Source organism: Leptonychotes weddellii, chromosome 2 (genome assembly GCF_054177405.1).
Source record: "Leptonychotes weddellii isolate Sample4059 chromosome 2, ASM5417740v2, whole genome shotgun sequence".
NCBI lineage: Eukaryota > Metazoa > Chordata > Mammalia > Carnivora > Phocidae > Leptonychotes > Leptonychotes weddellii.
The window spans coordinates 69,758,805-69,775,903 of record NC_138370.1 but is presented as its reverse complement, the minus strand read 5'-3'; the positions used below and the strand labels follow the sequence as shown (position 1 = coordinate 69,775,903).

The window sequence follows — 17,099 nt, the reverse complement described above, 5'->3', positions numbered from 1 at the left end:
TGATGGGTATTAAAGAGGGCACGTACTGCATGGAGCACTGGGTGTTATACGCAAACAATGAATCATGGAACACTACATCAAAAACTAATGATGTAATGTATGGTGATTAACATAACATAATAAAATAAAATAAAATAAAATAAAAATTAAAAATAAAACCCTTTCTTAACTCTATGTCCTCCTCCACTTACCCCCCAATTCTCTGTTCCCTTTTACCGCAAAACTCCTTTAAAAAGTTTATTTTTTTACCTGCTAGTTATTTTTATCTCACTCCAACCTGAATTTTGTCCCCACCACTGAAACCAATCTTTGACCAATCTGTTCAAAGTCACCAGGGACCCCAACTTGCCAAATCAATTCCCTCTCAGAACAGTTCTTTGATACAGTTTATTACTGAATTCTGGGTTTTATCTAATGATTTTACCTTATGATCCTGACCACAATATCTATTTATATTTAACGTTTTAAGGCTTTTAAAGCTTTAAGTTACATTGTAGTTTAAACACAGTTTTGTACACAAAATACATAACATGGTTTACTAAAGATAGTTATGAGAATGTTCTAAATTACAGAGAAAATAAGTGGTAACTTGGTAAAGATAGATAAATTTAAAAATTAATAAAGTCAAGTCTTATTATGCTAAGTTAAATACTTGGAAGTTAAGTGCTTAAAAATACATCTACCTGAGTGAACTTGGAAGGAGAGCCTTCCTAAGTCTAGCCTGTGATAAGACCACAGCCCTGGCACGTCTTGACTACAGCCCTTGTAAGATCCCAGGCAGAGGATGCAGCTAGGATATGCCTAGACTCCTGACTCAGAGAAACTGTGAGTGTGTTTTAACCCACTAGATTTGTGGTAAAATGTTACACAGAAACAGAAAACTAATACATAGGGCATCAGATGAATAATGAATATTGAAAAATTTATATAAGACTAGTGAAAATTCCACGTTAGAAAATGTCTAGGGTTTTACAAGTGTTTATAACTAACCCAAACAGATGTAACAAACTGAGACAATTCCTAATGTTAATTTGAAATAAATATTTCTTCAATATTTCATTTTGGGGCGCCTGGGTGGCTCAGTTAGTTAAGCGTCCGACTCTTGGTTTCAGCAAAGGGTCCTGGGGTTGAGCCCCATGTCGGGCTCTGTGCTCATGTAGGGTCTGCTTGTCCTTCTTCCTCCCACTCTGCTCTTCCCCCTGCTTGAGCACGCTCTCTCAAATAAATAAATATTTTTTTAAAGATTTTATTTATTTATTTGACAGAGAGAGAGTGAGAGAACACAAGCAGGGGGAGTGGCAGGGGGAAAGGGAGAAGCAGACTCCAGGCCGAGCAGGGAACCCAATGCAGGGCTCGATCCCAGGACCCTGGGATCATGACCTGAGCCAAAGGCAGATGCTTCACCGACTGAGCCACCCAGGTGCCCCGCAAATACACAAATAAAATATTTTTAAAAACCACATTTCATTTCATTATTTGACCGTGATCTTGTAATTTAGTTTCTTCTTCAATATGTTTTAGAAGCAACCTACATAGTAGGTATTCCACCTAGTGGCAGGAAGAGCCATGTAATGGACCACAGCATCAGCACTACTGCCAGCCCAAAGCCTACTAAGTTACTTCTGAACAGGAGCCACCATCTTTCCTTAATATTCCTTCCTTGATATCAGTATGTATGTAAATACAATCCATTAGAGTTTCTTTATGAAGGTATCTCTCAGCCTGGCTCTGGGATCTTTTGCTTCTGATCACCAGCCTACGTAATGACCTCTACTCTGGCTATGATTTATTTAAGAGCAGATGTACCCCTCTAAGGATACACTGCTTAACTCCACCATAAACAAAGCTTACGTTAAAAAAAAAAAAGTCATTCATCAATAAAAATCATGTGAAATATTAAATACAAAGTTGTTTATATGTCCTTTGCGACTGCTAATCACATATCTCTGGAAAATTAATGAAATAAGGAATAACTACTTGATAGTTGTTTCAAGAAAGTTGTCCTCTATTCTCTACTCTTATCTTTTCCTCCTTCGTTAACCATAGCTGTGACTTGGTAAAATTCTATAGAATCTCAACGAGAACTGTCAACACACAAAGGAGCAGATTCTGGAATTTTAACCATCCTTTCACTTACGAAGGAATAGACCTAGTTAACAGAAATGATGACCCACTTGTAGAGAAAAAAAAGTCTAATATGATCCAAAAGAAACTTCAGAAGTTCCAAATGTGCTAAAAGTAAGAATACCACAAAAGCAGCTTAATAAGAAAGAAAGAATCTGACTCTCGAAAGGCTCAGTATGGAAAGCAAGCTCTTTTGCCCTAGTGAAGAAGGCAACTACGTAAGAAGGTGACTTTGAGGTCAAAACCAGTCACCTTGCTACAGACTGTCAAGACATTCATTTTGGATAGTAAGTCAGAAAAAGTTTCTACACAGACAAATTTACTCCAGAATGAGTTCCTAGAGAGTTAAGATTAAATAGCTTAATTGGTCTTTTTTTTTTTTTTAAGATTTTGTTTATTTGCGAGAGAGAGAATGAGAGACAGAGAGTGTGAGAGGGAGGAGGGTCAGAGGGAGAAGCAGACTCCCTGCCGAGCAGGGAGCCCGATGTGGGACTCGATCCCGGGACTCCAGGATCATGACCTGAGCCGAAGGCAGTTGCTTAACCAACTGAGCCACCCAGGTGCCCCGCTTAATTGGTCTTAAAGTGCCCTGTTTAAAAAAAAAAAAAGAGAGGCTTAACGAAAATAAAAGAACTAGTAGAGTGTTCTACTAATCTACATGAAAAATTCTGAATAAATTTGAAAGTAATGTCATTTAAAAATAATAATTTCATCAAAAGCCCAAAATGGTAAAGAAATGCTAAGAAGAAACTGCAGAAAATTTCTGGACAACAACAAAACTTGAGAAGCCGAGTTAACCAGACTTAACTGTTTGAAGTGATAAGAACTTTGAAACTTCTTATCCTTTCTATATAATTTGATGCAACCTCTTTGTTGAAATGTTCTCATGGCCTCTGTGATTTCACCTTCTTCAGATATTCCTACTATCTTTCTCTCTCTCTCTCTTTTTTTTTCTTCTGGAGATTCCTTGTCTGTTCCTTAACTGTTGTATTTCTCATAGTTCTGTCCTAAAGCTAGTCTCACAACAGACTTCAATCTACACAATTGTCCTCTATAATCATATCCAGACCCATGACTTCAGATACCTCAAGTGGCTATATGCTGAAGACTCAAAATTTTATATCTCCTTTTTAAGAGGCAACTTCTGAAGGGATTAGCAAAGGACCTACGGAAGGCAAGGCAAGACAGAAAGATTCCACCATAGAAGCCACATGAGAAAGGTCTGGACTTTAAAAGTGTCTCTTTTAAATAGAAGAGAATGGTAGTTTGTAGCAGATAGGTAAAATACAATCATTATTTTAGAGTTATCAGAGAGCTGCTGAAGCAAAGAGGACTAGAGGAGGCCAGGATCCTGGGGAGGAAAGAACCTCTCTGAGGTTCCTGGTCTTTCTGAACCCATGTCAACCATGGGCGGGGGGCGGGGGGGGGGGCGCGCGCATTTATAGATTCTGGGATGAGGCAAGATGCTGAGAACTGTGGTTTTGCCCAGACAGAGAGCTGCTTCTTAAAGCCAGAGAAACATGCAGAGCTATTACTGAGTTTCAAGCACACATCTTATTTTTCCCCTTAAAACATTTGCCACATTGTGAAACTGCCTGAAATGGGAGGCTGATGGAATAAGCAAGGGGTCACTGAGAACAGAACAGAGTTTCTGGTAATCTCTCAGGGTTGATACTAGAGTCTAGGATGTGCCAAGGAGAAGGAACCCAGTGAATACATCAGGGCCCTAGATGAAAGCCTTGAGCAACCTTGAGTAGCTATGATGTAGGAGTATTAAAGAACAGAGGTAGACAGAACCTTACCCAAATTGGAACAAAGCCTCAACTCCACTTGGAGACTGAGAGGAGTAAAGCTACTCAATCTATCTGTCTAGCCCAGGAAAAAGCAAACTCTTTCTAGAGAGAAAAAATATCAAGAGCAGCACCACTCAGTAGAAAAATAGTGTGGGCCACAAATGTGACCCACGTACATAATTTAAAATTTTCTAATAACTAACTACATTTTTAAAAAGTAAAAAGAAACAGGTCAAATTAATTTTATATTTAATATATACAAAATAACACTTCAACTTGTGATCAATATAAACAATTGTTAATGAGATACTTTACACTCTTTTTTGCTGTACCAAAAAGTCCAGCATTAAGATTAGTCACATTGCAAATGCTTAAAATTAAAAGCCACATGCAGCTAATGGATACTGAATGAACAGCACAGATCCGGAGCTGCAAAAACAACTTTATTTCCTCCCCAGTGCCTAGCAATCGATAAAAAATTACTACTCTTAACATGGCTAAGAAATAAGAGGCCAAGATGAAGAAAATAAATGAAAAGATAAAGAATTTCATCTGAGAATTGGAATGTATTTTTAAATGGAAATTACAGAGCTCAAAATAAAGTATCTGCAATTAAGAATTCATCAGACTGATTTAACAAGTTATATATATGAAAAGACAAAATGAACATATTCTTCAAAAAAATTATCAAAGCTAAAATAGAAAATATGAACAGAACTATGTCTATTAAGGAAATTGCCTCATAATTTAAAATCTATCATAAAACACTAGTTCCAGAATTTTGCCAGTCAATTCTTCCAAATATTCAAAGAAATTATATCAATTTTGCACAAATGCTTAGAGAATAGAAAAAGGAAGAACACTTTTAACTGTTTTCATGAAGGCACCATAACTTTAGTTCCAAAACTTGGTAAGGACATAAGAAAGAAAAATTACAGACCCATCTTTCTCATGACAACAAATAAAAAAATCTAGAACAAAATATTAGTAATAAATCATATCAAGAAATATATAAAAAGGATAATGTATCACAGCCAAATGGGGTTTACTCCAGGTATACAAGGCTAGATTGTCATTTGAAAATTAATGTAATTGACTTTGTTAATAGAAGAAGGGAGAAAAATCATATAATCACCTCGTTAAATGCAAAAAAAGCATCTGAAAAATTCAATACCCATTTATAATTTTAAAATTCTTAGCAAATAAGAACAGAATGCAATTTCCTTAATATGAAAAATAGCATCTTTCAAATAACCTACAACATTCATATACAATGGTGAAATCTTGAAAACTTCTCCAATGAGATTATAAACAAAACAAGATCATTACCACTTCTATTTAATACTGTACTGGAGGTGTCAAGCGGAGAAATCCTGCAAGGAAAATGGAAGGAAATGAAGGAGAGAGAAGTAGGAGGGAGGAGATAGGATGAAAAAGGATGGTAAGGGAAGAAAAAAATAACATTATTTGTAAATTATATAACTGCATATCTAGAAATCCAAAAGACTCTATGAACAATTAGGATTAATAAGAAAATTTAACAAGATCACTGGCTACAAGGTCAATATAAAGTTATAACTAAAAGAGAGTGGAATTAGTGCAAAGACAGAGTCATAGACCAATGGAACAGCTAAGAGACTTCAGAAACAGACCGACACATTTACAGTCATTTGATTACTGTCAGGGATGACACTCCGGTGCAGTAGAGGAAAGATGGTCTCTTCAAATAATGATGCTGGATAATTTGGGCTTCCATTTGAGGGAGGAAAAACCCATAATAATCTTGAGGCTTACATTTCTTACCATAAACAAAAATGAGCTCCAGATGGATTTTGATCTAAATGTCAAAGGTAAAATGTCAGAAGCTTCCAGAAGAAAATAAAACATGTAACTTTAAAGTAGATAAAATTTAGCGGCCCTCTTGGTGCAGTGGGCAGCGCGTCAGTCTCATAAAGTAGATAAAATTTTCTTAAACAGGACACAAAACACACTAGTCAATAAATATTGATCAGCTATCTTAAAATTAAGAACTTTTGTTCATTAAAAGACACACTTAAGAAAGTATAAAAAACAAGCCACAGACTGGGAAATATTATGCCTATACCCAGCAAGGGACACCTATCTTGAATATATATATATATTTAAAAGAACCACTACAAATCAAAGAGGTATATACCCAACAGAAATGCATACAGATGTTCAACAGTGTACACTCAAATGTTCACAGGAACACTAATTATAATAGCCAGACTATCCAAATAGAGACCGACAGTCAAATGGATAAACTGGAATGAAGTCACAAAATGCAATATTCTTCAGCCAATGAGAATAAACAATCTATAATTACCCAACTATATAGATGAGTCTCACAAAAATGCTGGATAAAAGAAACCAGACACAAAAAAGTATAGGCACAGGGTGACTGGCTGGCTTGGTCTGAAGTGCGTGCCACTCTTGATCTCACGGTCATGAGTTCAAGCCCCACGTTGGGTGTAGAGCTTACGTAAAAAAAAAAAAAAAAAGCATAGGCACAATATGATTCCATCTTTATAAAGTAAAACATCACAAAATAAAACAAGATTTTAAAAACCCAGATGAAAGTAATCTATACTGTTAGAAGTCAGAATAATGATTAGCCTTGAGGGAGCGTAAGGAAACATAAAGAGGATTTTTATTTGGTTGCTGGTTATATAGGTGTGCTCAGTTTGTGTAAATTCAGTGAGTTTTTCACTTATGATATATGGGCTTTACTGTTTCAATATAAAAATTAAAAGTTAAAAAAAAAGACCCAGACCTTTCTGCTCTGTCATGTTGTGTGTGTCCATGATGTCTGCAGCAGCTGCAAGCATCATGTTCTCACACAACAATGTCCAAAAAGGCTTTCTCCTCTTTTAATTATGAAGGAAAATATTTTCCAGAAGCTATCAGATTTCCCATTGGCCATGTCTGGATCACATGTTTAAGCACTAACTGAAAGGAAAGTGGAAATGGAGAATAAGGCATTTTCTATTTTTATGGTGGAAAGTGGTCTCCGTTGGCAGGGAAGAAAGATGGAGGAATGCTGCATAGGTAATCAACACTATCTGCTACCCAGAATTATTATTAATGGCCTCTTAACTAGTCTTGCCAGTCACTTGTCTTCCTCCAGTCTAAGCTTGGATTATCAGCAGAGTCATGTGATAAAAATGTAAAGCTGAAAAACCTTTCGTTAGCTTCTTATTTCGGTAAGAATAAATCCACAAACCTTAACACAGTTGGTAAGGCCCTGTGTGATCTGGTCTCTGCTTACCTCTTCAGCCTTAGCCTGAATGGTCTCTCATCTATATTTTAGCCATATAACCTGCAGTAATGCAAAAACAAATTTACAGTGTACAGGAAACTGGCTCTGAAAATACTCCAAAGATAGAGAGCTGACAGATATTAATTGTATGTCATTTAAAATGGGTCAACTGTCATGGATATATACCATCATGGATATCTATGGTTATATATATGGGAGCAAAAATTTAAAAATTTTTTAACAATCTGCTTGGAAGACGAGAAAACAAAAGAGATAGAAAATTAGTGGCTCAATGCAGGAGGTATCATAGGTAATAAAAGTGAACTCAGAAAGAACAGAGAAAACAGAGAGGAAAAGTATGAAAGAACCTAAGAGCACCTCCCAGAATTAAAGGACAGGTGCCTCCTCACTGATGGGATCCACTGAGCACCCAGCACAATGAAGGAAACACACACACACACACACACACACACACAAGCATGGCATAGCAGCATGAAATTTCTGAACATCAAGGGTAAGGAGATTATAAAAGTTTCTACAGAGAAGAACTGATTACATGCAAAGCATCAGGAATCAAAAGTGGTATTATATTTCTCAACTTCTACACTGAAAACTATGAGGCAATGGAGAATGTGGTTAAAATTCTGATGAAAAATTATTTTCAAACTAGAATTCCATACCCAGCCAAATCATCCCTCGAGGGTGAGATTAAAACAAACTTTTCAGTCATGCAAGGTTTCAACAATTTTACCTCCCATGTGGAGGATACATTCCACCAAAAAAGGAAGTAAATCAAAAAGATGAAGACCTGGGATCCAAGAAACAAGGGATCTACCAAAAGAGAAAGGGAAGGAAATTCCCAGGATGATGTTAAAGGGACGCCTTAAGAAGATAGCTGTCAGACTGGGTCCTCTGAGAAAGAGACACCAAGGCATGCATAGAAGTTAGAAATTAGAAATGCCGGAAATGTATTAGGGGAAACATTTGTGAGAGAACATGGGGAGGGAGCCCGGGAGTCTAGTAGAGCTGTCAGTGATGCAGGTCTGACCCCAGGGGAAGGAGACAGGCAGGGAAGGATGGTTGGAAGGTTGGGTGGACATGTGTTAGACTGCAGGGCAGTTCTAGGGAAAGTTCAGCGAGGCCATCGGGGATTCCTTGAGCCAAGGCTGCCTGTCAGAGGACTCCAGAGTCCCCAGGAATGAGCTGCTTTAGTACCCCTGCTGTCTCAGTCACTGGCTGGGGGCAGCCTGTGGGAGGCATGGCCTCAGCACAAACGTGGTGATGGATTTCAGAAAGCAGCAGCTGGGGCCATCAGTCAGTTACTCCCCACAGTCAGAGATCTGAGAGGAACATTCTCATGGCCACCTGTGGTGGCTTTGTAATGTGCTACCATGGCTAGCCTAAACTACATTTCCCAAGATTCTCTTCCTCACACGTTTCTGGTACATGAGACACAAGGAATATTTTCATACACGATTTGAAGGGCTGAAGTGAAGCAGCAGCCATTTTGTTTTTTACACCCAAACTGAGGTAGGTGTTCTTGTAGATCACACATGGTGCCACTATTTGCTGGCTCCATGGGCCAGCAGCCAGGCATGCAACTGCTCCACCTTCCTCCTACAATTCTCTGATTCCTGGCACTGATGCGTTTACTCCATGACAAAGGGCATCAACTTCTTTTCTGCAGAACACTCAATCACAAGGTTGGAGGCAGTAAGAACTGACAAGGATTCCACTTCATCTAGTTTGTGCTCATGGGTTCCAGCTTATCTTTGCTCTCCACCACTTTACATTTGTGTTCACTTTTGAATTCCTGCTCTGTGAATTTCAAGCTCCAGCATCAGACATGAAAGCAACAGCCTTAAAATTTAACCACCTCCTACTTGGTAAGGCAAATCCCTATATCAAATCCCCTATTACATACCACCACCCATCCTCCCCACACATTTATATACATATATACACATACACATACACGCGTGCACACACACAAATACACCCTAGTGCTCTGCTTCTCTAACTGAACTTCCACTGACACTCTGACAACATTGGCTGAGCTGGAGGCCCAGGAGTGAGGTCTTCAAGAAAAACATGTAGAACTGAGAGAGTACATAAGACCTTTCAAAGGTATTTTATAGGTCTGTAAGAGAATTTTGGGATGTATTGATATCTGGTAACATTTTAAACATTAAGAAAAAAATGAGGCAACTATTAATTCCAGAAAAATAAAATTAAACCTGAAAAGGAAATTTAAGAACAGGACATGACATGAATCAGGTATGAACAACACTCATGTGGTCATAATGAAAATGTGCATAATTTCAGCAAATACCATGAAAAGTCGTACTAGGAAGATGAAAAGGAGGGGAGTCTATGAAAGAATAAATGGGATTATACGACTAAATCCCAGTGTTTCATAGTTAAGATATTATTAGATCATGTCTTTAAATATAGATAGGTATCCACACATTTAGAGTTGTACATCTCTATTATAGAAATCTGTGTACATATATTATTTAGAAATATGAAAGTAAATACAAGAAAAAAGGCTAAAGTAACTAAGAGGATTGCTCCTACGGAGTGGGACAGGAGTGTGGGATAGGGAGATAGGTGCTGTTGCTATAAATGCTATTGCAGTCCTTCCAGACTTTAACCTATGTATATGTTCCACTGTAGTAAAAATACACTTAGGCTTAAAAATTAAACTTAAAAAGGTAAGCTTAAAAAATTCAAAGTTAGCATAACTGAAAATTAAAGACTAAGATTCATCAAGTTGGCAAAAACAAAAAAAGAGAGGGCAAAATCTGACAATACCAAGTCTAAGCCACTTAGAGTTCAAAAACAGGCACTAATTGCTTAGGGATGCATACACAGGTGGTAGAACTATACAGAAAACTAGGAAGTTACCATAAAAATTGGGATAGTGGTTACCTCTAAAGAGTAGAGAAAGGATTGTGATAGGGAAGGGAAGAGGGTACACTCCCAGCTTCTGGGATGGTCATCAAGTTCTATTTCTTACATTAACTAGGCTATATACACACATACATTGTATGAGTGTTCTATACACGCTGGCGATGAGGTAGCACTAAGCACACAACTCAAACTCCAGCACACATGTATAGAACCTCTCATGCTGTATATAGAGTTTAGCTTTTTTCCTAGTCCTTGATATTCCAAGTGAATTATAATATGCTATTAAGTGAGCTTTAAAAATATTTGAATGTGTATTTCATTTACAGAGTAAATTATCTTTTTTTTTTTTTTTTTTTTTTTAAAGATTTTATTTATTTGAGAGCGAGAATGAGAGACAGCATGAGAGGGAGGAGGGTCAGAGGGAGAAGCAGACTCCCCGCTGAGCAGGGAGCCCGACGCGGGACTCGATCCCGGGACTCCAGGATCATGACCTGAGCCGAAGGCAGTCGCTTAACCAACTGAGCCACCCAGGCGCCCCAGAGTAAATTATCTTTTATCCCAGAACAAAAATGCAACAGAATTTGTATGTACGGCAGATCTGAGAAAACCTTATGCAAATATATACAAATTTGGACTTTTCACATGCATGAGTAATTTTTAAGTAAATTAAAAAGTACACTGTCATTCTATCACCATAAATCTTAATAGTAAACAAACACTCAAAACAAAGAAAGGTGGGAGATAGCCTTCACACACACTTCAGTAACATATCTAAGGAAACAGGCAGTCTAATGGCCTACCACTGGGTTATAAAACACTGAAAAACAATGGGAGAATCAGAAATTTAAGATTCCAAAGAATCATTATAAAATACTTCTATATCAATCATTTAACCACTAAGTAAATAATTGCTTATGTACAAAATCCAGTTGAAGAAGAAAGATACATGGAGATGCAATTACTCTTTAAAAAGAACATTCAATATAGCAATGACTCCTTTGAAAGGTCTTTTCACAATCAAGCTGCCTTCAAAAGGGACGGTTAAAAACCTAACTAGGGCAAGACCTATAAGAAGCAGGTGACAAACTCAACAGCTCCATTTGATTAAGAGACATCTAAAATTGTTACTATCAGGTTATCACAATTCCATGACAGCAATGGATAAAAAGCAGAACTCTAACTGCTCTATATAATCCTAACTGCACTTTAAGGAGATGTGGATCTCTGAAACAACTGGAAAGAAGGTAATGGGAAGTATTTAGGAGTGGATGAAAGAGACACTCAGTAATTAGGGCTGAGTCCAAGTTTTCTGGCTTTATGATTTTTCTTTTCCTAGGAGATAATACTAGTTAACAACAACTAACATGTTGGGAGCACTTACTCCTTGCCAGGCATTAAGAGTTTTACGTGTACTGATTTATTCTAGCCTTGCAACAGCCCAATTTTCATCTTCATTTTACACACAAGAAATCTGAGGCACAGGGGCGCCTGGGTGGCTCAGTCGTTGGGCGTCTGCCTTCTGCTCAGGTCATGATCCCGGGGTCCTGGGATCGAGCCCCGCGTCGGGCTCCCTGCTCGGCGGGAAGTCTGCTTCTCCCTTACCCACTCCCTCTGCTTGTGTTCCTTCTCTCACTGTGTGTCTCTGTCAAATAAATAAAATCTTTAAAAAAAAAAAAAAAGAAATCTGAGGCAGAGAGAAAGCTAACTTTCCAAGGTTCGCAGTGAAGTGGCAGAGCAGGAAGTCAAACCCCAGCAGATGACTCCAAAACCCATGCTCTTGAATCTTAATCAACTCAAAGACATAAATGTATATCCAATAGTTACGTGTAGTTAAACCCAATTTCAAAAGATTATACGGAAAAGCATAGTAGTGGATGCTTTTACACACTATAAAAACATGACTAGTTTTCAAGGCTTTGCTCCTTTTGACTACCGTTTATTGTGCCGCTACCATGTGTCAGGCACTTAACATACATTTGTTTTAATCATCCGAACACCACATCCCGAACTTATAGCTGAAGAACCTGAAGTTCATAGAGAGGTTATAGAGTTTGCTGAGGGTCACCTAGCTGGAAGGATGAAGCCAGGATTTGAAAGTAATTTTCCTGCCAAAACTGTGAACATCAAAGTAATAAAGCAGTCTTAAAATATGTCTGGAATAAAAATAAAACAAGAATATATTCTGAGATAAATACAAGGGAATAAATATTGACAATTCAAAAAGCTATACTACTATATATGCTTTAAAGAGATATGGAACTCTGAAGGGGACTGGAAGAAAATAAGAAATCACCTCAACTGTGTGACAGTCCCACAATACTCACTGTTTCCTCTTAGTTTTGGTACCTAGAAGTAAAGCATGACAACGGGAACAAATGAAATTCTTGTTACAGGTCGAGGCAGAGGTCAAAACCCATAATGCACCTCCAGTTATATTAAAAATTAAAATGCAAATATCTCTAGTATTCTCAATAACAGGTTTCAAAACAGCTGAAGTCATTTGTCCATACACATACACTTTGTTTGCCAGATCTGTGATTTCCATTGGTCCCATAATTCACATACATAACAGGTTTCGTCCGAAAAAACTCACCTTAAAATCTATTTTCAAAAGTGTTTATCCAAATCTAGAACAGCTGTCTAGAATAGCTCAGGTAATATTATACAAAATGAGTATTCTGGAGTAAGAAGTAATGAATTTTATTTTATATAGATTTTAAAAGCTCTGAACTAACTATAAACTTATTGCTCAGATACTCTGAGGTTTGATTTCATCTTGATGTGAATTACTATAATTTTAAGAAAAATGTTAACTTGTTTCCTAAAACTGCAATCAGTGGCAACTGAGTAGAAAAAGCAAAGACATTTTTGTTCTATTCACAAGCACCAACAAACAGCTCAGTAGGGAAATGGCAGTGTGCCAGGTTGCCTTGTGAGCAATTAGGCTTCGTGGCAATGAGGAGACTCAGGAGTCTTAGGCCCTTAGAAAACTAGTATGTTAAAGACTTGGTGCTTTTACTTCCCTTTCCAGGAGGCATATGTGAGATATATCTGGTATAGATGACAATCTCTTCCATCTACGGGACTGAAAGGTTAAGACAACTGATAAGAAGCAAATTGGGGAGAATATTTGAGAGATTAGCAAGCATCATTGTCTACTAGACCTAATGACTAAATATACTAACTGGTCCCAGGTAGACAATAATCTCATCCCAATAATCAGAAGAAACGATAATTAAAAGATTCATGCAATTGTTATGAAATGTAAAAGTGCATTTTAACTGGTCAAGAAATTCAGAATGGAATTCAGAGGCAAACAAACCTGAAATTATCTCTCGATGAAAAATAGTTGATATGGGTAAAAACCCAGTATCAGCAAATATGTGTGTATATTTACTCTTATTAACCTCTACTCGGAAAGTTTCAAAGAAAAAAAACAAATGATGTTGAATGATTCAAAGAAACTGTTCGGGAAACTGTGGGCACTGACTTCCATTTAACCGAATTTAAAACTGAAGTTCCCTATTATCTGGTAAATGCTTTTTCTTTTTGATGTTTTATGAGTCCGAATGAAAGGCAGAGACTGTGAATACACTGGACCACATTTTGCAAGTTTTCTGTCTGTCTAATGATACCCGGCCACATAATAAGAGTAAAAATGAATGAAGTGAATATTATTAGAAAAGAAAAAAATCAATCTAGGGATCCATAAATATACTTTCTAATACACTTCTTGATTAGAGTAATTTTGCAGGGGCATTTGAAAAATTTTACTAATGTTTCAAGAAGCCACCATATTTAAGTATCCGAATTTCAAGTGGAATACAGGACAAATTTATGATATTTTTATATCGCTCTAGCCAAGATACACTTCACTTTATAAGTAAAATAGATTTTAAAGGGCAAAAGTCAGTATTTAAATTAATCCTTCTTTATATCAAAAGCTCATTACTTCTCACCTTCAATACCTTATAATTTCATTTAAAGTTTTTCATTCTTTTGTTGTACATAAACATACAAGGCTTTTCTCTACTTCTTGATGTGCCAGTGACAATCATGTAATATACATCTATAACAACTTATTCTATAAACAGAAATCCTCACACATTTAAAATGTAAGGACCAACAAATGTTTCACTACACTCAGAAAACACAGAGTCTTTATTCCAAGAGGAACTTTTGGTAAAAAAATGATGTGTGAACAGCAGACACTGATGTTCACACAAGCATACTGCAGACAACCCAGCAGGCGGTTTTCTGTTTTTTTTGGATTATGCTCTAGAGGTGCTGGCACAATGGAATTTCAATACTATAATTGCTTATTTCTCTGTGTATCTTCAAAATAGCAGGTAAAGAAAAAAAATCAATTACAAAAATAACAAAACAAAATGTTTTTAATTCTTCTTTTCAAAGGATGCAATTTATAACCATTACACAAATAGAGAAGAAGCACAAAAGGGGGGGAAAAAGAAATAAAGTAATGTTCCAAAGGTTCAGTTTACAAGGACCTCACACTAAGTTTTTTTTTTTCTCTCTCTGCAACTCTTACTAGAAACAGTATTATTTGCTAAAAATGCACTAGCTGCCAAGAGCCATGGTCCATCTAAAGCAAAATGCTTAAGATGGAAATAGAGTGTTAATACAGAAAAAAGAGCAAGATTCAGTATACAAATTTCTGTAAAACCTATTTAAAAAAAGAAAAAGATGAAGTTCTGATTTTTGACTGAAATAATTGCAGTCAGAGATAAAATACTAAAATACATAGCACTGTATTAAAACAAAAAGATGTAATCAAACTTCAAACTTTCTAATTAAACCTTTTTTCTGTAAGTTATTGGGAATTCACCACTAGTCTTGGTTCACATGCTAGAACAATGGGAAAATTTTCCGAATGGTTGAACACTAACCCTGACAAGTGTGGAGAGCCAACTACAATACATTATATGGTAGCATAACCTGCCACCCACGTTGCTGAGAGAACAGCTTTCAAACACATGCACTGAGCTGTAAAACCACAAAATCCCTTATTACACATTGTTTCTTACTCTAGGTGAAATATACCATCAATTCTTTCCATTATAAATCTTTTTTTATTACTATTTTTGAAGCCCATTTAACAATCTGACTGTCTTTTCCTTACAATGTAAAAGATGCCTTTTTAAAAAAGAAAACGCAACAGGAATGTTATCACTCTACTACAGTATTACAGTGAGGCTGATATCTGCTGCACAATTTCTCATAGCTTATTCTGGGGATCTATTTACCTAAAATGCATTTTAAGCTAACGTTCTTTTTATTTTTCCTTTAAAGACCAAGCCTTGGTATTGGTTCACTACGTTTCTTAGAGCATTTGAAATATCTGCTTTTAGAAAAATTGATCTATTGCTTTGGGGTTTTTTTTTTTTTTAACAAAATACATGATTTTCATCATTACCAAAAAAGACAGAGAGAGAAACAAATTGTTGAAATTTGTCATGGAATGAGTGTTAATTCTATGTCTCTTCCCAACATTCCTATTCCTCCCTTCCCCCACTCTGGCACAAATCTAAACCTATACCAAAAAACAAACAAACAAAAATGAAAATCCATTTTAGAGTCAAGGATATAACGGTGCCCTGATAATACTTGTCTTATAGTGGTATAACACAAAAATGAAGCAAGACTGCAGGATGACAAACATACTTCATCCTCATAACAGCACTGTGCTTTGTCAAAGATGTGTTCTTACCTTTCAGAAAAGAGCTCACTGCAATAATAACGATCAAATCTGTACAAAAGGGCTTGATTTACAGACCAGGAAGGGTGAAAAAATTTTAAAAACTTAAGACACTACTCTTACAGAGATCCAAGGACATTACTTATAGAGATCCAAGGTGGCTAAAATCATTTCTAAAACTGTGTGTGTCTCTCTAACACTTTGCCTGATTTATTTCCCTCTAAAATTCTCCCTCTTATCCTTTACATTTCCCTCCCCCCCAATTCCTGCCCACTGTGACCCACCTCCAGCCACAGTCTGCTAACTGAATCATAGCATTCCAGGACAGTTACAGGACGTAACAGTTTCTTCTGGGGTTTTCATTTGCAATGTTGTTGGCAAAGAGAATTTTATTTGTAAGTGTTCCTATTATACTGACAAGGTCAATTAGTCCTGTGAACTCTTGGTCTTTCTGCCTGATAGCTTGGTGGATTATTCAAGTGGGACCATTCATAACCCATAACTGAATGCAGCCAATTAACCTCAAAAACATAACAATACTAGTATCTAATGGGATCTTCAGTTTATCTTAATAACATACCACAGTAATATCTTTTTTCCCAAAATGGTGGAATATTATTTGATAGAAACTCTATATTTTGCCCAAATTGAATTAATTTGTAAGTTACGGTACATAAATTACATAATTTCTATTTTAAGGAAGTTCACCACAAAGATGTTGAAGCTTTTAAAAAACAATAATCAGCTATTATGCCTACGGTTTATATGTATACGGTTTATACAACTAAATAAAGAATACGAGAATCCTTTAATATCCAGTGCTCTTACCAAGCTTTCTCCGAAAGTGCAAAAAGCACTTCTGCTCTCCCAGATATTATGTGGAAATTAGTTTGTATTGTACTTCAAATATTCAAAAAGTCTTTAAGTTGTCAAATATTATTTAATTTTTAAAACACAAAAGAAAAGAGAGTTTGCGCTATGTGTTTACTATGTGGCAGGCAATATGAACAAGTACTCTGAAAACTTTATTTTAATCATCTCAGGAATCCAATGAAAAGGGCACTGTTATTCCTTTTTTTTTTTTTTTTTTTAAAGATTTTATTTATTTATTTGACAGAGAGAGAGAGACAGAGAGAGAGGGGACACAAGCAGGGGGAGTGGGAGAGGGAGAAGCAGGCTTCCCGCTGAGCAGGGAGCCCGATGTGGGGCTCGATCCCGGGACCCTGGGATCATGACCTGAGCCGAAGGCAGACGCTTAACCATCTGAGCCACC

General features: G+C 36.7%; 1 protein-coding gene across 2 annotated transcripts in view; it reads right to left on the bottom strand.

The window, feature by feature from the left end:
• ANAPC10 (anaphase promoting complex subunit 10) overlaps positions 1-17,099 on the bottom strand; it is a 217,524-nt gene that overhangs the window by 139,647 nt on the left and 60,778 nt on the right. Inside the window, exon 5 of one of the 2 annotated variants that reach the window (XM_081811830.1) lies at positions 6,784-7,257. The exons of the other annotated variant lie outside the window; for it this stretch is intronic. Coding sequence (XP_081667956.1) covers positions 7,234-7,257 — 24 coding nt within the window. The 3' untranslated portion in view covers positions 6,784-7,233. Of the gene's footprint in view, positions 1-6,783; positions 7,258-17,099 lie in introns of those variants that run through there. 2 annotated transcript variants of the gene reach the window in all.